Source organism: Haliotis rubra, unplaced genomic scaffold (genome assembly GCF_003918875.1).
Source record: "Haliotis rubra isolate DU_JTF1 unplaced genomic scaffold, ASM391887v1 Scf306, whole genome shotgun sequence".
In the NCBI taxonomy this organism is placed as follows: domain Eukaryota; kingdom Metazoa; phylum Mollusca; class Gastropoda; order Lepetellida; family Haliotidae; genus Haliotis; species Haliotis rubra.
This window is the reverse complement of record NW_025766976.1, coordinates 459,635-482,872: the sequence shown is the minus strand read 5'-3', so window position 1 is coordinate 482,872 and position 23,238 is coordinate 459,635. Positions and strand designations below refer to the sequence as shown.

Below are 23,238 nucleotides of genomic sequence, written 5' to 3'. Positions count from 1 at the left end.
TCGTGTTCAAATATAACCAGTGTTTGCGAAGACATATGGAGCACCCACTGAAGCGTGTATTTGTTACAAGCCCGTGTGTTCTCTGTACAGTGCATGTGAATCTCGTATCAACTGAGCGACGGATATGCCGTGTGTTAACAAGGGGGGTGTTATAACTCATGAAAACAACCCTGCCGGACGCCAACAGGATATCACTGACGGAACATGCTCTGTACACACGTAACGTCACGGTGTTTGGTGAGAAATGAACATAAGACGAGGATGTTTGTCAAAGTATTGATTTTAACTAATGACAAGACATATATTCAAGTCAAGTTGTGTTACATATACCGTGGAAGGCTTAGCATCTTCTTTACTTTTATTTGCGGCATTTGGATGTACTTACTCTCACTGAAGATGGTAGCGAGTGTGTGTGATAGATGACGTCTCCGAAGTCCGACAAAATGACGATAATGATCTCTTTCTTTTCTTTTTTGGGGAGGGGCGGTGGGGTAGCCTTGTGGTTAAAGCGTTGGCTCGTCACGCCGAAGACCCGGGTACGAATCCCCACATCGGTACAATGTGTGAAGCCCATTTCTGGTGTCCCCCGCCGTGATGGACTATTGCTAAAAGTGGCGTAAAACCAAACTCAGTCAGTCAGTCAGTTTTATTGGATCACGGTACGTTTGTGAATTATAACGATTTAAATAAAGCGTCATGTGTTGGTTTGTTGTCTTACTTGTCAATACTTGGGGAATGAATGAGGATTGTAGATATTCGAGTTTAGACAACCAAGCATGCTTGCCCTGTGGAAACTGTTGCTGTGGCAATTCAAACTTAATTGTAATATTCATGAGAAGGAATAAATAACGATTGTCGCCTAGACTAAGGCTTAGTCTCTGAATATATATAATTTTGATAGTAACAAACAAGCCCATTTATATTGAAAAAGGAGCCCTAGGGACACCAGAGATTCAGAGACCAGAAATTCTGAACCTGAGGAAATCTAGACTTGCTTTATTTAGGGCTTTAGCACTGCAGAGAGGGCTTGGTAGTAGGGAAATTAATGTGGTTCAGGGACTGTGAGACAGACTAATTGTCGCCCTGCACAACGACTTGTCACATAATACCTTATAGACAGACAGACAGACAGACGGACAGTTTATTATACTCTGACTCTAATGAACACCAATATTACATTAAGATCACACATTTGAAAATAATACATAGGCCATTCCCAAGGAATTGTGAGTAATTGTGGTTTCCAAATATATATTTCATGTACCAAAATAACTATGTAGTTAACAACAAGGCAAATTACCCACTGGTGTAGTGGAATAGTCCAGAAGTTGGGATTCTAGCGGAACAAGATGAGAAGATTCAGCTGACGAGGATATGCAGGTGTACACAACAGGCATATATCAAGTATACACAACATGTATGTATTAGGTATCGCCTGTATATATCAAGTATACACAAAATGAATATATTAGTTATAGCCTGTATATATCAGGTATACACAACATGAATATATTAGGTATAGCCTGTATATATTAGGTATCGCCTGTATATATCAGGTATACACAACATGAATATATTAGGTAAAGCCTGTATATATTAGGTATAGCCTGTATGTATCAGGTATACACAACATGAATATATTAGTTATAGCCTATATATATCAGGTATACACAGCATGTATGTATTAGGTATAGCCTGTATATATCAGGTATACACAACATGTATGTATTAGGTATAGCCTGTATATATCAGGTATACACAACATGTATGTATTAGGTATAGCCTGTATATATCAGGTATACACAACATGAATATATTAGTTATAGCCTGTATATATCAGGTATACACAACATGAATATATTAGTTATAGCCTATGTATACACAACATGTATATATAGGTATACACCATGTATATATATATATATTAGAATATATTAGTATACATATATCAACACAACATGCATGTATGTATTAGGTATACACAACATGCCTGTATATATCAGGTATACACAACATGAATATATAGCCTGTATATATCAGGTATAATGTATTAGGTATAGTATATCATATACACAATATCATGTATCAGGTATACACAACATGAATATATTAGTTATAGCCTGTATATATCAGGTATACACAGCATGTATGTATTAGGTATAGCCTGTATATATCAGGTATACACAACATGTATGTATTAGGTATAGCCTGTATATATCAGGTATACACAACATGAATATATTAGGTATAGCCTGTATATATCAGGTATACACAGCATGTATGTATTAGGTATAGCCTGTATATATCAGGTATACACAACATGTATGTATTAGGTATAGCCTGTATATATCAGGTATACACAACATGAATATATTAGTTATAGCCTATATATATCAGGTATAGCCTGTATATATCAGGTATACACAACATGTATGTATTAGGTATAGCCTGTATATATCAGGTATACACAACATGTATATATTAGGTATAGCCTGTATATATCAGGTATACACAACATGTATATATTAGGTATAGCCTGTATATATCAGGTATACACAACATGTATATATTAGTTATAGCCTGTAAATATCGGGTATACACAGCATGTATATATTAGGTATAGCCTGTATATATCAGGCATAACAGGTATAAGAGGTATATATCAGGTATAAGAGGTATATATCAGGTATATATTAGGTATAGCCTGTATATATTAGGTATAGCCTGTATATATCAGGTATATATCAGGTATAACAGGTATATATCAAGTATAACAGGTATATTCATATTGTGACAACAACTAAACATTATTTTGTTCAGAGAATCTTTGAAAAAGAACACGAACATAGATGACCATGTATTTGGTTAAAAAGGTTTAATGAGATGAATTAATCAATTAGAAGTAAGTAAAAGAAATATGAAAGCTATTAAAGAAGCTGTGATTGAAATATACAAGATCCCCCTTGTTACTCTCAAAACAAGAACTGCGTTTATCATACCCCTCATAAAGTCACCACATAAACAGGGAAGACCAAACTAATTCTTTTTCTGAAAAGCGGCCTGCTACACAAACTTTTCAATCTGTCAACCAATTTATATTTTTCTAAAAATAAAAAAATCAATTCCTATTAATACAAAAATACAAATCATATCAACACACAAAAAATCTTAATCTTGTCAATACTCAACATCCAAATAGACATATATATGTACCCAGTCACACATTTGAGTCCAAGGAGGCAGTTCAGACAAAATAGAAATAACTGAGGCAGAACAATGAGATCGACAATGTGGGTCACTGGTTTATGGCCGATTCATCGAAATTCCGTCTTTAACTACGGAAACAGGCCTAACTTCATAGTTCAGTTTCGCGCGATCGGTCTCAACCTGACGGATTTATATATATATATATATTTTTTTCGCGGTTTCGGTTCTCTATAATTTGAGATTTTCGCGGTATCGGCCGACACCGGGTCACGTGACGTCAGTGAGAATAGCACTAAGACACTTGGAAATAAATTCACAAATATTGTGTACATCTAAATTGGGTATGCATAAATGCCCACGTATCTAAATTTCCAAACTTTGAATAATTTATGCACCTTTATGCAAAAGAAACACGCGCAAGTTAAGAAGGTATCTGAAAAGGGTGCGGATCCATTTGGTCTCAGGTGAAAATGAACTGGTGCACTCCCCTTTCATAAAAAATCCGCCCTTGCTTGTACAGTGAAACAAGTCCAAGAGTCTGAATTCGTCTCCGAACACCCACAAATAATCACTCCCCTGAACCAGGGATACTCTACAAAAACATTTTAGTTATAAAACTATCACTATTACTTGCAAACACCTTTCAACTAAAGGTATATTTCCCTTCTGAAAATTAAACGAATATGTGAAAGAAGTTTTTAGCGATATAATTTAGTCTTTCTTCGCTGTGTACTGAGAATGAAGCCAGTGAGCTACAACATGCAGACTTGAAACTTTACAACAAATCTACTGTACTAATACTGACACTAATAACAATTATTTGACTTAAAATAAAGTGACAGAATAGGTAACTTATCTTCTACAGTTGTCACAACACTCAGCGTATGTAATGAGCTGTTGAAAATAAACCGGGCTCAATCTTAAAATCTACGCCGCCGACATATTGGCTACACTGGTCACGTGACGAGCCGAGGCATACGCTAAGGGGCTTTCCGAGGAGTGACCACTCCCCCTTATATAGTCTCCCTGCCTGAACACAGTAGTAACAGCCAAAGTCCATCTGGAAGAAGTCAGGATTGAGACGGAGGTTATGACGACTGGCTTCATCCTTGGTCAGCTGAAAGGCCGTAGTGTATGTAGCTTCGGTCTTGTCTGGCAGAAGGCAGTAGACTAGCGGGGATATCAGTCCCTGAATTTCAGCGTGGAGAGTGTAGATCAGCAGGAAGAATTTAGATGATGCGTAGGACGTTCCATCACCATGTATGACATCGGCTTTGCAGAGGTGTTCCAAGTTCCTCCTTGTACATAGCAAAGATGAGAATTGGGTCGTCGGCCGCATGATCTCCGATGAGGAAGTCCTCTCCTTCATCTGTATAGCTTCCCACTCTCCGTCCAGTCTAAGGTAACTCTTGACGAGTCTTTTGCCTTGCTCTATATGGCTGTCCTGACTGAAGAAAGCACGAGAATGTGCAGGAATCCACCCAAAGGGAAGATGTCAGGGATCTTTCTCAAGGCAGTCACTTCATCGTCATGAATGGTTGGGATGCGGCCAGTTTCATTCCTTGCCCGATCTAGTTGTATTGTCTGGAAGGCGTTATTGTTTTTTCAGGTGTGAATTTTAGGCTAGGTGGGCTGTAACCCTGTAAAGTACGTAGGTACACAACCACCCGTAACGGCATTATTGACTTCACACTTTACGTTGAGCGGTATGCAGTAAAATATTTTCTATTATATACTAGGCACATAAAGAAACTGTGCATACAAAAATTTAAAATGTAACTTTATCAAACCTGTGTAGACACATAAGGATTTAAACTCAGAGATTAGTGACATGTATCCAACATGCATGCACGTGCCACGTTCCGTGACGTCAGTGGGTTCGTCCTTGAGACGTGCAATACGTTGTTGCACGTGCATTCCGGGAAAGAGAAACAGAGCAAATGAATGTCACACAATACTGTCACTTTGGAAAGCTGAACCCCTGCCCTTGCGATCGTTAAAACAATTAAACGGCTATTGAAACGCATAGCATGCCAAGGCTCACGTCTGCACAACGTCAAGAGGCCATTGGGATGGTCCGTGGGGGAATGTCTCAACGACAAGTGGCTACACATTTCCACTGCCACCGGAACACCATTTCTGCACTGGTGAGACGCTACCAGAACACAAATGACGTCATCGATCGGCCACGTTCTGGACGTCCACGTGTAACAGCGCCAAGACAGGACATATGGATATGGGTGACCCATCTTCGCCACAGGTTTCAGACTGCAGTGATGACTGCCCGAACCATCCTAGGAGTTCGCCGTATCCACTCCAACACAGTTCGACAACGTTTACGTCATCACGGGATCAGACCACGACGTCCCGCCATACGGCCTATCCTGACACAACGTCATCGACAAGCTCGCCGAATGTGGTGCCGAAATCATGTCCACAGACCCTTGTTTTGGTGGAGAATGTTGTTTTTACAGATGAGTCCAGGTTTAACATTTCCCATAGTGATGGACGTCAACGTGCCTATAGACGCGTGGGAGAACGTTATGCACAGGCCTGTGTCTTGGAGAGGAATCGCTTTGGTGGTGGTTCCGTGCTGATTTGGGGTGGAATAACAGCAATTTTCAATTGAAATTCTCCCGACTTGTTATGGTCTCATGATCCCTCCATTAAAGTTTATATGTACCTTTGACATTGTTATCGTACTTATCAACTGGGATAATATTTTGACAATGCACAGTTTCTTTATGTGGCTAGTATATGTTGTTATTTTCTTCATTTGATCATCTTCGCTTAAAGAAGAATATTCCCAGGTTCCTTTATTTCTATAACATAGCAACTTCCGTCTTAATTAAGTACAAACAAAAAACAATAATGATTGTTACATCATCGATTGACGGGCTATATCTAACAGTGTAAAAACACCGTTATACCATTCAAAGCCTTTTGTCATACCGTTATTGATTTTCTAGAATTATTTTCAAAGATAATTTTTTTTTTTTCGGTAAATTTTATATTTTCAAATAAATATATTTGTCGAGTTTGTCATCTTTTTTGAATTTTAGATTTACCATCCCGCTCTTGTTTACCGACTCATAATGACTCCTGAAAAAAACTATCCATTCTAATCAATCCGTATTTTTATATTGTTTTTTGTAAGACGAGTTCACTCGGGAACCGGGGACAAATGCGTGATTGACTTTGTTGTTTGAGACTGTAATGATTTGGGTATGTAGTCATTTCGGAAGATAGGATCAGGGGCGGTGGGGTAGCTCGCTCGCCGCACCGAAGGCCCGGTTTCCATTCCCTAGATGGCTGGTGTCTCCCAACCATCCTTCCCTATAAGCTTTAAGCGGCGTAAAACCATACCCACACATTCACTCAGATACATCACGTCATTTCATTCATGACAGGGGCGGTGGGGTAGCCTAGTGGTTAAAGCGTTGGCTCGTCACGCCGAAGACCCGGGTTCGAATACCCACATGGGTACAATTTGTGTAGCCCATTTCTGGTGTCCCCCGCCGTGATGTTGCTGGAATATTGCTAAAAGCGGCGTAAAACCAAGCTCAGTCAGTCAGTCATTCATGACAAACGACCCACGTGGTCGGCCTCATTCGTTCATCCATTTTCGTCAGGGTGGATTAACGACTCGTGTCAAAACACATTCCAATTTTCGGCACACATCTGATATCGACAGCTTGTGAACTTCTGAAACCGACTTATTAGCGCAGAAGCAGAACGCGGCTTTATATGTGGCAAATATATAATATGGTATGTTTTGTCACCACAACCAATATTTACGCAGGCATGATATTGAAAAGGCCATCCTTCGAATGCTAACCCTGAGAAGGTCCAGGTCGCATTATTTGGTTAAAGTTGAGCTTCAACACTTAACGGAAATCAAAGGAAAAACTGTTGATACACGAGCGGGGGACAACAAAAACGGTTATGTGCAATAAAGGGGAAACTATCGAGAATGAAGAGTGAGTGCCGCTTTGAGCAATATTCCAGCAATATCACGGCGGGTGGCATCAGAAATGGGCTTCACACATTGTACCCATGTGAGGAATCGAACCCGGGTCTTCGGCGTGACAAGCGAACGCTTTAACTACGAGGCTACCAGTGAAGAAAACCTTATCAACACCATACCCAATGAAGTTAATGAAAATGTACATGGTTCTGCACAATGAAGTGCAAATTTTCAAGGCCTACACAATGAAATAAATGAAAACTATCACTCTGCAAAATGACGAAAACCTGTCACCACTATACACAATGACGTGAATATAAACTTTTGGGTCTACAAATATATTGTGAAACTACCAAGGTGAGGTGAAATTGGGTTTAACGTCGTGCTTGAGAATATTTCGCTCATATGTCGACGTGCATGCGTGTGTATGTGTATGTGCGGCTGCTTGTACTAGCCCAGACTGAAGCTGGTTTTATAGTGCTAGCTCACTGAGATACCATGCCGCAGTGAAGCATGAATACCCCACTCAGACACAGTATACTGACTCTGAGCCGACCAGTCCTTGTTGTACCCATTAATGCCGAGCGCCAGGCAGGGACCAACAAGTACCATATTTTAACGTCTTTTGGTATGACGCGGTCGGGGATCGAACCCGCGGGTCGCTCTCCGGGCGGACGCTCTAACCACTACACCACGGAGGTGGCCACTACCAAGGTTAGCATGATGTAGTGAAAGCTAACACCGCATGCACAATGGAGAAAGTACCTGTTATTACCTGCGGATTCCTTATAAAATGAATATTAGTTCATATTATGTGAGATAACAGTGTGTGTTACTCATTTCCTACAAGCGAGGCCCCACTATACGTGACGGTAGTGAGTGAGGGAGTTTAGTTTTACGCCGCACTCAGAAATATTCCAGCTACATGGCGGCGGTCTGTTGATATTCGAGTCTGGACCAGACAATCCAGTGATCAACAGCATGAGATATCAATCTACGCAGTTGGGATACGATGACACGTGTCATCCAAGTAGCGAGTCTGAACACCCAATCCACGTGACGGTAGTAGTAATAGTTGTCGTAGCAGCATCAGCAGTAGTAGTAGCAGTATAGACGTAGTAGCAGTAAAGACGTAGTAGTAGTAGTAGTAGTAGTAGTAGTAGTAGTAGTAGTAGTAGTAATGTGTAACCATCGGATATCGCAATAGTGAGTTAGAATCTACTGTAATATGCGAGTCGTTACCTGTATATAATGGACACTGTTGATTGCTGTACGACTCCCAGTGTAAGGTATCTCAAAATAACAACACCTGCCAAGTCCAACACCATCAACTGGTGTCATCCTGACCCCGTCCACATGCCTGGCGAGTGTCCTGTCACTACTGCCCCGCTCGCTTCACGTCGCATCATACCGTTACCACTCGGCTGTAGACCTAAGACTTTACATAGAACGATATATTTACTTGTATATCAATATTTGTGTGCGCCATGGCAACGCTATTTACATTTTTTACCACGGGATTTGTACTTCCATGTTTGGTCTGTGTCTGGTCGATGTCTGTTACATGGAGTTGCGAAGAAGGCTATAGATGTGTTGATTTTCCTAAGCGCCACATCGTGATCGGGTTCTGGGAGTAAATTGAACTGAATTGTTACACTGAATAGCAGGACACACAGCCTCTAACAGCTCTATAACGGCAGATCAATTATGTATCGAAGGAGCCCAAGGCAAACGTTGACGCGTACTGGTTGTGAAACATTGTGATATAAAGTACGCTGGAAAATGGGATTAGAATGTAAACACATACAAGACGTTTTTAGATCTAAATATGTTAAGGAATGTGTTTAAATGCTAGACAGAATACACATTAGGTTTGTCCTATCAAAACATAATTAAGGCCTGGACACATGACATGAGCTGACGTCTCAGTCCGTGGTTTACCTAAGTGGGGTGGTAATCAACAACGGGAATATGGTGTACTTAAGTGGGATGGTTGTCAAAGGTGTCTGTGGTGTATTTAAGTGGGATGGTTGTCAACGAAGGTGTCTGTGGTGTATTTAAGTGGGATGGTTGTCAACGAAGGTGTCTGTGGTGTATTTAAGTGGGATGATTGTCAACGAAGGTGTCTGTGGTGTATTTAAGTGGGATGGTTGTCAACGAAGGTGTCTGTGGTGTATTTAAGTGGGATGGTTGTCAACGAAGGTGTCTGTGGTGTATTTAAGTGGCATGGTTGTCAACAAAGGTGTCTGGTGTATTTGAGTGGCATGGTTGTCAACGAAGGTGTCTGTGGAGTATTTAAGTGGCATGGTTGTCAACGAAGGTGTCTGTGGTGTATTTGAGTGGCATGGTTGTCAACGAAGGTGTCTGTGGTGTATTTAAGTGGCATGGTTGTCAACGAAGGTGTCTGTGGTGTATTTGAGTGGCATGGTTGTCAACGAAGGTGTCTGTGGTGTATTTAAGTGTGATGATTGTCAACGAAGGTGTCTGTGGTGTATTTATGCGGGATGGTTGTCAACGAAGGTGTCTGGTGTATTTGAGAGGCATGGTTGTCAACAAAGGTGTCTGTGGTGTATTTAAGTGTGATGATTGTCAACGAAGGTGTCTGTGGTGTATTTAAGTGTGATGACTGTCAACGAAAGTGTCTGGTGTATTTAAATGGAATGGTTGTCAACGAAGGTGTCTGGTGTATTTATGTGGGATGGTTGTCAACGAAGGTGTCTGGTGTATTTGAGAGGCATCGTTGTCAACAAAGGTGTCTGGTGTATTTGATGCGGGATGGTTGTCAACAAGGTGTCTGGTGTATTTGAGAGGCATGGTTGTCAACAAAGGTGTCTGGTGTATTTGAGTGGCATGGTTGTCAACGAAGGTGTCTGTGGTGTATTTAAGTGGCATGGTTGTCAACGAAGGTGTCAGAGGCATGGTTGTCAACGAAGGTGTCTTTGTATTTGAGGGCATGGTTGTCAACAAAGGTGTCTGGTGTATTTGAGTGGCATGGTTGTCAACAAAAGGTGTCTGGTGTGTATTTGAGTGGTCAACATGGTTGTCAACGAAGGTGTCTGTGGTGTATTTAAGTGGCATGGTTGTCAACGAAGGTGTCTGATGTATTTGAGTGGCATGGTTGTCAACAAAGGTGTCTGGTGTATTTGAGAGGCATGGTTGTCAACAAAGGTGTCTGTGGTGTTTTTGGTCAAGAAGTGATGATTGTGTATTTAAGTGGCATGGTTGTCAACGAAGGTGTCTGTGGTGTATTTAAGTGGGATGGTTGTCAACGAAGGTGTCTGGTGTATTTGAGAGGCATGGTTGTCAACAAAGGTGTCTGGTGTATTTGAGAGGCATGGTTGTCAACAAAGGTGTCTGGTGTATTTGAGAGGCATGGTTGTCAACGAAGGTGTCTGTGGTGTATTTAAGTGGCATGGTTGTCAACGAAGGTGTCTGTGGTGTATTTGAGGTGGCATGGTTGTCAACGAAGGTGTCTGGTGTATTTGAGTGGCATGGTTGTCAACGAAGGTGTCTGGTGTATTTGGTGTATGGTTGTCATGGGTGTCTGTGGTGTATTTAAGGTGGTTGTCAACGAGAGGTGTCTGTGTGTTGTTTCTGGTGTATTTATGTGGCATGGTTGTCAACGAAGGTGTCTGTGGTGTATTTGGTTGTCAACGAAGGTGTCTGGCGATGGCATGGTTGTCAACGAAGGTGTCTGGTGTATTTGATGTATTTGAGAGGCATGGTTGTCAACGAAGGTGTCTGGTGTATTTGAGAGGCATGGTTGTCAACAAAGGTGTCTGTGGTGTATTTAAGAGGCATGGTTGTCAACGAAGGTGTCTGTGGTGTATTTGAGTATGGATGGTTGTCAACAAAGGTGTCTGTGGTGTATTTGAGATGGCATGGTTGTCAACAAAGGTGTCTGTGGTGTATTTGAGAGGCATGGTTGAAAACATTCCAGTAGTATCATGACAGAACAGCACCACAGATTGTACCCATGTACCTTAAACCCATGCCTTTCACAAGACAAGTGCAAACTCGACCACAACCCAGTTGAAAAGTCAAGACACGGGTAAAATCTGGTCGTCAGAAACCACGTTTGTTGCAAAATCTAAGATCAGGAGCTCAGACTTGCTGTTTTGGTTGATGCACAGGGCAACACGTGTCCGTCACTGGATAACCTGGTTATGAAGAGAATCTTCACAGATTGTCAGTTCTGAGAGGAGCATTAAACATAACGGAAAGCATGATACAGAATTAATTATTTGTTTGTTGTTGAACACCGAACTGAGCAATATTCCAGCTATAAGACGGTGATCTGTAAATAATCAAGTCTGACCAGACAATCCAGTGATCAACAACAAGAGCATCAATCTGCATAATTAGGATACGATGACGCATGTCAACTAAGTCCTTGATTCTGACGCCACAGTCCAGGTAGTTGCCTCTTACAACAGAATTCATGTAGTCCATACACAAAGACAACAAAAGCCACGTTGAGTTCATACATCTCAGTCTTTATGTCATCCCAGCAATTGACGACCTCACAGTGGGTAGTACAAATACAATGTTATCTTTACAAATTGGCAAAACTTGTATCACAGTGGATAGTTTGAGTAGGGCCGGCATCACAGAATTTCTCACTTCCACGAAAGACAAATAAATATTCTATCATAAAAATATCCTAGGAATGAGATGGGCTTGTTCTGTTGAAAATTAATTCAGTCGTGTGTTTAGAACAAGCATGGAATCTGATTGACTTTCATTCTGCAGTCAACATTCTGAGATCTGATCATGTTAATCAAATACAAAGCAGAAGCAACAAGCTGGCCAGGTCTGTAGATAGACATCATTGACCATGCTTCAGCTGGACTAAACCCAGTCTTCAACCTTTCTGATTTTCATGCAATGTTTGGATTTTATTCTTACATTTGACATAAAAACATTCTTTTGAACTATGTGGCGAAAAGGAACTGTCAAACCATTTGTCTTCAGTAATGTAATTCTGAAACAGAACTTTATACAGATTATAAACCACATATTTGAAAAGAGTATTTTTATGTCACCTAATGAAGATGATTTTCCTCATATTTGGATCCCCCCTACTAAATGAACAACTGCCCAACATTTTAACAACGCTGATAAATTCACGTGGGACTAGAGCTCAGTCATACTGGAGGAAAGCACTTTGTCTGCTGCAGCTACGCCATGTATATACGAAGAACCTGATGTACTGATGGGTCTGTAAGGCTAGGGATGCCAGCCCGAGTAAGGTACTTGACACGTGCCTCTAGCACTCCACTGAAACACTTCAGACAGAGCTGGAAGGAAGCAACATCATTCAACAGGAAGCACCTACAGCCGTTCCACAAAGCACTCGGACACCTGTCAAATTGAGCACTTCCTTCAAAACAAATACTGTTCAAAGGGCATTTAAAACAATGTTGTTCCAACAAATAGCACATGTGATGCTTATATAGCACTGTTAATCACTTCTTCTTGAGCTGAAGCCATGAGCGGCCATTGTTTGGGGTCCAGTTGAGGACTGGTGTTGTCAACTGATGTTCCAGGCACACTCCTTTTCCCTCACAGGTTCTGGTGAATTTCAGTGATTGAGGAGGGGTGGTCACCTGGACAACTGTCACTATGACAACCCCTCGATCAGATCTGAACTGCGAACACTCTCCTTTCGCACGTGACAATCTCTCTTTGCTGAGATGAAGCATTCACTCGCGCAATCGTTCATCATTCAGCCATAGGCATAGGAGACCGTCGCGGTCAACATGGTAGTAGTCATAGGCAGACCAAGACAGCTGCCCTCTCGCATCAATTTCATCTGGAAAGAAAACAAAATAATTAAGTTACATCATCCAGAAACACATAGAGAAATTGCAATGTTGGTGTTTGAATATTATTTTCCACTACAGTACTGGACCGGATAAAAAGCTTTGGACTTTATGCTGATGAGCAAAATAATTCCAATATATTCCCAGGTTAGCTTAATGTAAGAGCAAAGCCCAAAATACACAAATTTAATATTAACCACTTGCTTCAAACCCAAACCACTTGCATGGTACTGAGAACCAACTTTCAATCAATGGTCATTGGATCAAGGCACCTGTGCAGCAAACTGATCTGTTCAGACAGTTGGCTACCAGCGTAATCACCATAGTAATGTCAGGAACTTACGATGAAGCATTCTTCATTTTTCTAATTTCCTTAGTCGCCCATGTAGCCAGGGTTTTGGCCTTTGTTAGTTTGGACCTCCTCCCCAGTGTGAGGAGGTTCTGGATGCTCTCCTTCTCAACCATTGGGAGCATGCTGTTGCCAAATGCTGTACTCAAGTCACTGCCGACACAAATACACAGGGATCACCCTCACAAAAAAGACATGCACATGTGCCTACACTGAATAGAAGCAATAGTTACAAGATAAAGCTACTGTGTTTTCAATTTTGGGTCCTTTAAAATAAGAAATTTTCAACAACATAAATGCTGTATTTCAGGAACCATTATGCTTGTATTTGTAAGAAGTAGCATACACAAATAATAATATGGTTTGCGCTGGAAAGGGCAAGGGAGGTAGCTCGTGGGTGAGTGTATTTATAAGTCCGTTCGGGAACTTCAAGGGATTCAAGTGTTCCACTACCATTCGAAAGGGAAAGGGAGATAAGCAAAAGATCATGAGTCAGGATAAGGAAAAATTACAGTTTATACTGTGAGCAAGTACAATTATTTGATTTTTCTAAAGCGAATTATTGATCTCCCCTACTGTATGACAATCGACTCGCCCCAATTCAAGCCGTGAACTCGCTAAGTGTAGTCGCCGCTAACTTTATTCACGGAAATAATTGTTGATAACCACCCTACTATTCCCAATTTGGAAAAGACCTGACATGCCATGTTTTATGTGGGATACATGGACAGTGGAAGTGGAAGGACTGGGCATTACGGCCGGGACGGAAGCGGTCACGTTAGGAAGTGTTGGCCGATGTGTGTTGTCGGCGTCATGCCCGCTAGATCTGTACCCAGTTTGAATATATAGTAACGAGCAGAAAAAATGCGACAAAAAACTTTATTCTGTAGACTCGATCCTACTATCAAAAAAGCCGAAATACATTGTTTCTAGCCGTCAGTAGCTTGCCTCGTTGGTATGGAATTATCTCCCTTGGGTTCAGGGATGGCTTGATCACATGACCTCACTGCTAGCAGAAGATACCGAAGCTTTGCCATGACGTTACAAAACAACAGGAATCGACTCTTGGCATATCATGAAGCAGGAATTACATCCGTAACTCGACTTGTGAAACTGACAGGACTGCATCGGGCCTCTGTTTACCGAAATTTGAAGAAATTTGATGCAGGGTTAGGGACAGAGCGACAGGCTGGATCGGGACGTCGTGCTACTCTTGGGGCAAATGACAGACGACGTATCGTGCATCTTGCGGCAGCTTACCCAAACTGGTCTGCAAAACAGCTTGCCGTGAAACAGCAGTGCATCGAGAGAAACGGTGGACTAATAGACTATTGACTTGCATAAATGTAAACTTCAGTATCCAGAGTGGATGTATGAAAAATATAACTTAATTTATCAGTAAATAAATTTTGAAACTACGTCTGTGAAAAGTCGCATTTTTACTGCTCATTACTGTACTGCCGCTTTTGCGCTGCGGATGGATTTTCCAGCTTCATAGTTTCTTCACTGGGATTAGGGTCAAGAAATTCTTCTTCAAACCATTCGCTTTTCACTTCAAAAACACCAAAGATGCTGCCGAGGTAGAAATTGCCGGTGTCCGACATGTTTGTTTACAAACAATAGGGTCAACGAGTTCATTGTATTCATACGCGGTGAATCGTCACTTTAATTAGCGATCTTAAACTGCCATTTAAGTACGGTTTTGATGAGCTCTCAGCCAATCAGAATCGAGTATCACACCATGACGTGCTAGAATATCTTGTACAACTTACCGAAAATTAGTAATTATTTCACAAATGTTCATGTACTCTACAGTTCATCCAGCAGAGGTTGAACATGACTTCTATTGAAGGAAACAGCTGTCTGACTTACCCTATAAGCCCACAGCAGGCAGCTATATTACTGTCTGTCTTATCCTCGTCCACCGCTATGTGCTCGATGAAGGAAATCATGTGTGCAACATGAGGCTGTAGAATATTCACCTCAGCTGAAACAAGACAATACATTAACAGACAAGAAAATGTGTTTGTTACATGACGATACAACCTTTGCCAACACCAAGAAAACAGACATCGACAGGCGATTTGTGAATTTCATTTACAGCAGCAGTCAGCAATATTGTCACAGATGTTAATGATCCGAATCTGGCTTGGAGTATGTTGGGGTTTGACCTCAATGTGGAAGCTGTGGTGGCTGAGCAAGGTTAGACGGCTGACATTGTATGTTGGCGATTAGGTGCCTGACTCTGGGTGTGGGTTTGAATCCCGGATGAAACTCAGCCTAACAAAGTACTAGCACCTGTAATCCTAAATAAAATGTATTCTACAAATGAAGTTAAACTAGGATATAAACCAGGCATAAGTTTATGACTAAGGAACATTTCTGTGAGTTAACCAGGGTTCCAGCAGCTGTCTCAATAACAGTGATAACTTACAACTGATTTGTTCTCCATCTCCTTTCAATCCCTGCACAATTCCAGTATAGGCCTCCAGGCAGCCTTCTCTCAGTTCATTCAGATAGTCAATCATGTCATAGTCGGTCTAAAAAGATAATACCATCAAACTCTTAATAATAGAATCACATGGTGTGTTGTTCAGTTGTTGATTACACTTAAAAATATTCCAGATATAGTACACTTAAAGGACAGTGGTATGGAAATAATCAAGTGGGGAGCAGATAATCCTGTTACTGGACATTTTGAGCATCATTCTAAACACTTGCGATATGACATGATCTGGTGAGCGAGTCCGACACCTGATCTCATTAGATATCCATCTCTATCAATGAAGGATAGCAAATGATCAATATAGGTTGGATCTGAATTGGCTGTTGTCAGCAATGTTCCTAACATAACATGGTGGCTTGCATGTAGGAGCACATAGACATGGATAACCAATAATTTGGTGTACCTAATGTGCCACTTTGGATCAATATTTGAACAATATTTTAGTCACATGCAGATCGAGATGACAGATATTGTCATCCATTGTATAAACATCCACCTGGCTTCCTATCAGTTGCATAAGCTCTAATTCAGTCCTTGTATGTCACCCTACTGGCTTCCTATCAATTTACTCAATCTCTCATACAAACTTTGTACATCAACCTCATCTATTGTATAGACAACTCATTCCCTATCTACTGTAACAACAACTCCTGTATATATTCTCTCAATTTGTTATTCATGTATCACTTGCTTGACAAAGACATTAGAACCTATGTCGAAACGTACTTGCTTTTTAACAACATTAGAACCTATGTCGAAAAGTCGCCTCCACAAAATAAAAGAAGTTGTATATCCATAATAATTGTTATTATTCTTCATTAACTCAACTTCTAAAATGCCCATCAAAGAAGTGTTCTCATGTTGCTGCAAGTGTTAGCACTTACCTTATCAACTTGAGCCTGGGATGCCTGTTGTAGGGTACCAAGTACAAACTCAAGGTAATTTCGGAACTGTGGGCCAATGGCAAGAGCTATATCGCCAAACACTGACAGGATTTGTGGTTGACAGATCGGTGTACACTTTCGTTCTGGAACATGAAAATGCCAGAATAACAGCAACAGTTGGACAGCAGAATCACAGTTTGCAGTGTTAATTAGAACACTGCATACCAAAAATATTGTCAACATCAGACTTAAAAACTTAAAACTGTTTCCTCTGAATATATCAGTTTTACCACCACAATCATCTCAGAAATACTAATAATAGGATCATTGCGTATCACTCCAAGAAAGGCAATTGAACTCATCACAGATGATTGTGGAGGAATGAGAGGGTTTTGGGATCATATTCATGCCAACACTTATGGTCACTACATGTGAGCATCACAAATGATACACGTGTGATGAACAGTTTGCCAACATACAACTTAGGCAGATCCTTATTTCTACAGCTGACATTTTGTTTCATTCGTCGTTTAGTACAATACTCAACGATAATCCAGCTTCATGATGGTGGTAAATAAGTAAGGACCAGATTATCCAGTGCTTGATACCGTGAATGATGACCAAGCAAATGGTGTACGTTGACACAAGATCGTACATTTGACTATCAATTTGGTTACCTCTTATATCCGTCACCAGTTAATGTGGATGTACACCAATTCCCAAATCCTAACAGGGAGTCAAACTAGCAGAGTCGGCAGTATTTCAGTAATATCAGTCAAAGGCAAACCTGAAGTGATGCCGGTCTTAGACATTCACCACAAAGGAGACCCCAACAAGCTCACGATGGTGATGGAAACATTACCACAATCATCTCAGAAATACTAATAATAGGATCATTGCGTATCCTCCAAGAAAGGCAATTGAACTCATCACAGATGATTGTGGAGGAATGAGAGGGTTTTGGGATCATATTCATGCCAACACTTATGGTCACTACATGTGAGCATCACAAATGATCTGCGATGTGATGAACAGTTTGCCAACATACAACTTAGGCAGATCCTTATTTCTACAGCTAACATTTTGTTTCATTCGTCGTTTAGTACAATACTCAACGATAATCCAGCTTCATGATGGTGGTAAATAAGTAAGGACCAGATTATCCAGTGCTTGATACCGTGAATGATGACCAAGCAAATGGTGTACGTTGACACAAGATCGTACATTTGACTATCAATTTGGTTACCTCTTATATCCGTCACCAGTTAATGTGGATGTACATCAATTCCCATATCCTAACAGGGAGTCAAACTAGCAGAGTCAAACAAAGTGCACCAAACACTGCTCTTGACAGTATTTCAGTAATATCACAGTCAAAGGCAAACCTGAAGTGATGCCGGTCTTAGACATTCACCACAAAGGAGACCCCAACAAGCTCACGATGGTGATGGAAACATTCAGGGATAGCTAACATAACCAGTAATTATAGCTTTCCACCAGAGGGACATATCTGGGCTTCATATGTCCCCTCAAAAGGGCATTGAACCTACTGCAATACAGTTATACTACAGTGGAAATAACTTCAAACATGTTATATTGGCATTTGTCTGACAGATATATCATCAATGGAAAGAATATGGCCTGTCAAAGGTACTTTGGTTATCATCTTACTAAGAAACTTAATCCTCAATTTCATTTGTGGCAAATTATATAAACCTTAGTTAAATACAAACTGTAAAATTATTACTTGAAATGTGTCAAGACACCACAGTCATCTCAGAAAGACTAATAATAGGATCATTGTGTATCACTCCAAGAAAGGCAATTGAACTCATCACAGACGACTGTTGTGCTGACATTTACCAGTCAGAAGGAAGAATGTAGATGGAGGCATCTTGATACAGAGCACCCTACCCATAACCATAACCATATACATAGATCACAGGCCTGCAATATCCTACCAGTTAGTTAGTTATTCAGGTCATGATCAGCAACATTCCAGCTACGTGAAGACAGCATGTAAAATGGATCAGAAACTCCAGTGATCACTGTTATGAGGAACAATCCACAGGGTATGATGACACACAGACAACCAAATTACCAACCCATGCCCTCTCACAACCTCAAGCCTTGGTGGCAACACAGTCCAATCTGGAATTTCTATTGTTCTTGAACTTAGAAATCAATGTCAATAGCACCAGCCCATACTTAGTAAGAACAATATTTACTTTTAAGGGACGTTCATAACTTATGGCTTGGGTGTGCGAGTGTGTGATGATGATGATGATGATTTCTATGGAGAAGCATGTACGATGTGAATGACCCCCCCAAAAAAATTTATATACAAAGTAAGTGACCCCCCTGCATGTCATGTACAAAATCAATGACCCCCCTTTCCACATTTTTTAAGCATAACTTTTAAACATTTTCATGTACAAATTTGCTGACCCTCCCCAAGAATGTGTGTACAAAATTTATGCCCCCACCTCCCCAGAACAAAATGGGTGAACCCCCCATCATTAAAACACACACCCCCAAATCATCATTAAAACACCCCCTTACCCCAAGCCATAAATTATGAACGGTCCCTAAAAATAGTCACTACAATCACCTCAGAAAGACTAATAATAGGATCATTGTCTATCACTCCAAGAAAGGCAATTAGATTCATCACAGATGATTGCAGTGAGTTCCAATGTAATACAAAATCCAACCAAGTACAGCCTTAAACATTTGACCCATTACTTGATTTACTGCTACAGATACTGACCCACAATAGAACCTGACAAAGTCAGAGGCGGGTACACAGGTTCAGGCATCACCAGTAAGTGTGTACTTACTCGGAGGTTCTCCATAAGGAGCAGCATCAGGTCGTTGCAGTATGGAAACACCTTGTTCCCCAGCGCCCGACACAGGTCTCCCACGAGACCTACTGCTGCCACACACACCTACAGATGCAAACAGAATTGATAACCATTAAAAATGTCATTATGTCCTCTGTGTGAAACAGCTGTCATGTTTGAAATGATCTACTGAGATATCTACCTACCATATACAAATTAATTCAGGATACTGAGCACTTCAAAGACTCAAACTACAAATATGTGTAGTGTAAAAGACATAAGTAAAGTATTGCAGGGCTCCAGATAATTTTTCAACATCAGGAGTACATACTCCTTATTTTTTTCAATACAGGAGTACTGGAAAACCTTAAGAGCACTGAATGGAATTTAATGGAGTATCAGTAATCTTGTGTTTCATTTCATATATGCACCACAACATTGCTACTCTTGTGTAAACAGGTCAATAAACAATAAAACAAGAATTTTCAAATAAATACATCTGTAAATGATTCTAAGACCGTACACCATTGCTGTGGTGCGTATCTGCTGTTTTCTAAATTATTTCCTCCCGTATTGTGCATATTTTTCATCCGTACATACGCCGATATGCCCTAATCTGCAGCCCTGGTATTGTACAAGTTCACAAACCAAAAAATAACAAGGGCAAACTGAGTTTCATTCACGGATTACTGACCAAGGGAAGCAACTCTGCAATGCTGTCATAACTGACAATACCAACACCACATTCTGTTCGACCCACCCACCTGGTACTCCTGGTAGTTCTTCAATCCTATTGTCAGGTATGGCTTGAATGCTTCCATGTACTTCTCAAAACCATCACCAAGTACTGGAACAAAACACAGGTATAGAAATCAGCCAAGCAACACACAAAGCAAGTGCATTAACAGACAACAGTTCTGCGTAGATTTTGAAGTCACAACATATCAACAACTAATAGCAATTATTCAGGATTCTTCACAATGAAATTTGTAACAAATACTCATTTTCTCAACTACTGGAACCACATTCTGATAGAATAGAAACACTGGATTTTATCCTGTGCACACAGGCACACATCTACACACCAAGGCCCTAGGACACAGAGTAAACTATGTTTAAAAGGAACACTCTCATAACAAAATGGACAGGACTACTTTTGTTTATCAGCCACAAACTGAAAATTTTATTCAAAATGCATATAACAAACAATGTTTACAATAAGCTAAACTTGGGTTGTTTTTTCGTCATTACCATAGTATAATGTGAGTGAATAAGGATGTTTTTACGCCACTTTTAGCAATATTTCAGCAATATCACGACGGGGACACCAGAAATGGGCTTCACACATTGTACCCATGTGTGGGGAATCGAACCCGGGTCTTCGGTGTGACGAGCAAACGCTGTAACCAATAGGCTACCCCACAGCCCTAGTATAATGTACAATGACAGAAAATTGTGGTGGGTCATCGTTAACCCTGACAAGCAACAGCCCAGAAGATACCACTACAAACAGTGGAGTTCAGAGAACTCTTCCTGGACACTTCCAGACTGAAACTCGTCATGATGTCCCACACATACCTTCCATTAGCGTGGACACGGCATACAGAGCATCCTCCTGAACACCGCCTGCTTTCCCTGCCGTCATCTGGAACATCTGCAGCAGTGCCGTCATGATCTGATCCGATATCTTCGGAGCATCATCTTGAGTTACTTTTCTAAGAACACTCTGCAAACAAGAGCAGTGTCATTGACATGTGTGCATAATATTTTCATCTCAACCTGCTTGAGACAAGCTCACCTCCTGTTGAGGCGACGTTTAATTCGTCCTGAAATAGTGAGTGAATGAGTATGGTTTTACAGTCCTCTAAGCAATATTCCAGCAATATCATGGTGGGGGATACTAGAAATGGGCTCCACCTATTGTACCCATGTAGGGAATCCAAACCCGGGTCTTCAGCATGAGGAGCAGAAGCTTTAACCACTAGGCTACCCCACTACCCCACGTCCTGAAATAGTGTACTGTGGCTGACTAACCATATGCTGGCTGTTGGACTTCATCAATTTGATGGTAAACTGTCCCTGTCTATCAACATACCTAAATCAGTGAAGACAAACTCACCTGCAGAGTGGCACATAGAAGAGACTGTAGGTCATTGAATTGAACACGGTCGGATGAGGACTGTACAGAGCCCTGGAAAAATCAATGCAAATATTGGTGAGCACATGAATTGATGGTTGTTTTTGACAGTTCGTACAGTTATGGGGTCCTGAAATTGTTATCAAACTTTGTGGGTATTTCTTGAACGCCAAAATTAACACAGAATTGCGAAGCAAAATGAAACAACAATTGTGCTGAATACTGTAAGTAACCAGTTTTCTGAACACTGATTTCTCTATCCTGATTAATTTTCTTGAAGTGAACTCTTGAACTCACCTCCATAGAGAGGACTCTCTCTAGTCTTTCTAGTATAATCATGGTGGTCTTCTGAACTGTCAAATAGCAGTCCTGGACAAAATAAACACATGTGCAGTTACCTAACAATGAACACTTTACATGATCTGTTTGATGTACCACACTGAATAATATGCAAATTTACACTGTGGACTGTTAGTGCGTGAGTGAGAGAGTATGGTTTTACGCCGCTTTTAGCAATATTCCAGCAATATCATGGCAGGGGACACCAGGAATGGGCTTCACACATTGTACCCATGTGGGGAATCAAACCCGGGTTTTAGGCGTGACAAGCGAACGCTTTACCACTAGGCTACTCCATCGCCTGTGCACTGTTAAAAATCATTTGACGCCTTTGGAAAATTGAACCATTATGCAAACTGTCATTTGTCCACCTGCCTTACAAGCAGAATTTAAGACATCCTTGATGAGTACTTACTTAAGCTATAAGATTCAAGTTAACTGTCTTCCTCGGTAAAGGTCTATTCCTGATCTTTGTAAACCAGTGTTACTTCACTTACCTTGGGACTATTCTTAACTAATTCCATTAGAGCTTCATAAGCTGCATTTCGTAGATTGTGCTGGTTGCCGTCAGGTCTAAGGAACAAATAAAAGGGCCACACTGATGGATTTGACTACATTCCTTGATCCATATATAAAACAGCCCCATCAACAAAAGCCCCAGAACTTTACAGGAGACTTCTCTCAACCCTCATGGACTTGATGATTTGGAACAAGATGAAAAACATCACTATGAAGACGAATTTCAGTAACATGGCCTGACATCTTGATGTATAGGGAAAGTGTGAAGTGACGCAGACTCGCCACCTACTGAAACCTCAGAGCATGGGTATGGTCCAGATTAATCTAGACAAAATAAGAGTCAACGTGGACTGTGACAACTGATTGCAGGCTTCTGGAATGCTCAAGGGACATAACTCTCCAAGTTTGCTGCCTCAAGGCTGACCACACACACAGAAAACCCTGAACATTCTCACAAACAGCGAAAGTCAATACCCCGACTACATCTGACAAATGATAGACAATTTGATGCTACTGTTAAAGTACCTGTCTGTTGTCTGTAGTAACTGTTGTACAATTTGTTCAAAGGATGCAGACAGACAGTAGGTTTCTGGTTCAGCGTTCTCATCAGCTGTTTCTGCATTCTCAAAAGCAGCTTCAGCAAGACTGGAAAAGGCCTGTAG

At 40.9% G+C, this 23,238-nt stretch overlaps 2 protein-coding genes across 2 annotated transcripts in view; both read right to left on the bottom strand.

The window, feature by feature from the left end:
- LOC124282897 (EGF-like domain-containing protein 2) overlaps positions 1-8,697 on the bottom strand; it is a 38,369-nt gene extending 29,672 nt beyond the window's left edge. Inside the window, exon 1 of the mRNA XM_046718938.1 lies at positions 8,417-8,697. The gene's annotated coding sequence lies outside the window, so the exon portion shown is untranslated. The remainder of the gene's footprint in view (positions 1-8,416) is intronic.
- A 2,952-nt stretch (positions 8,698-11,649) lies between these two features.
- Positions 11,650-23,238, bottom strand: part of LOC124282885 (importin subunit beta-1-like) — a 28,878-nt gene continuing 17,289 nt past the window's right edge. The window contains 13 exon segments of the mRNA XM_046718918.1: positions 11,650-12,989; positions 13,343-13,501; positions 15,221-15,335; positions 15,783-15,888; positions 16,739-16,857; positions 16,860-16,881; positions 19,579-19,686; positions 20,346-20,428; positions 21,160-21,307; positions 21,701-21,772; positions 22,016-22,087; positions 22,555-22,630; positions 23,102-23,232. Coding sequence (XP_046574874.1) covers positions 12,986-12,989; positions 13,343-13,501; positions 15,221-15,335; positions 15,783-15,888; positions 16,739-16,857; positions 16,860-16,881; positions 19,579-19,686; positions 20,346-20,428; positions 21,160-21,307; positions 21,701-21,772; positions 22,016-22,087; positions 22,555-22,630; positions 23,102-23,232 — 1,215 coding nt within the window. The 3' untranslated portion in view covers positions 11,650-12,985.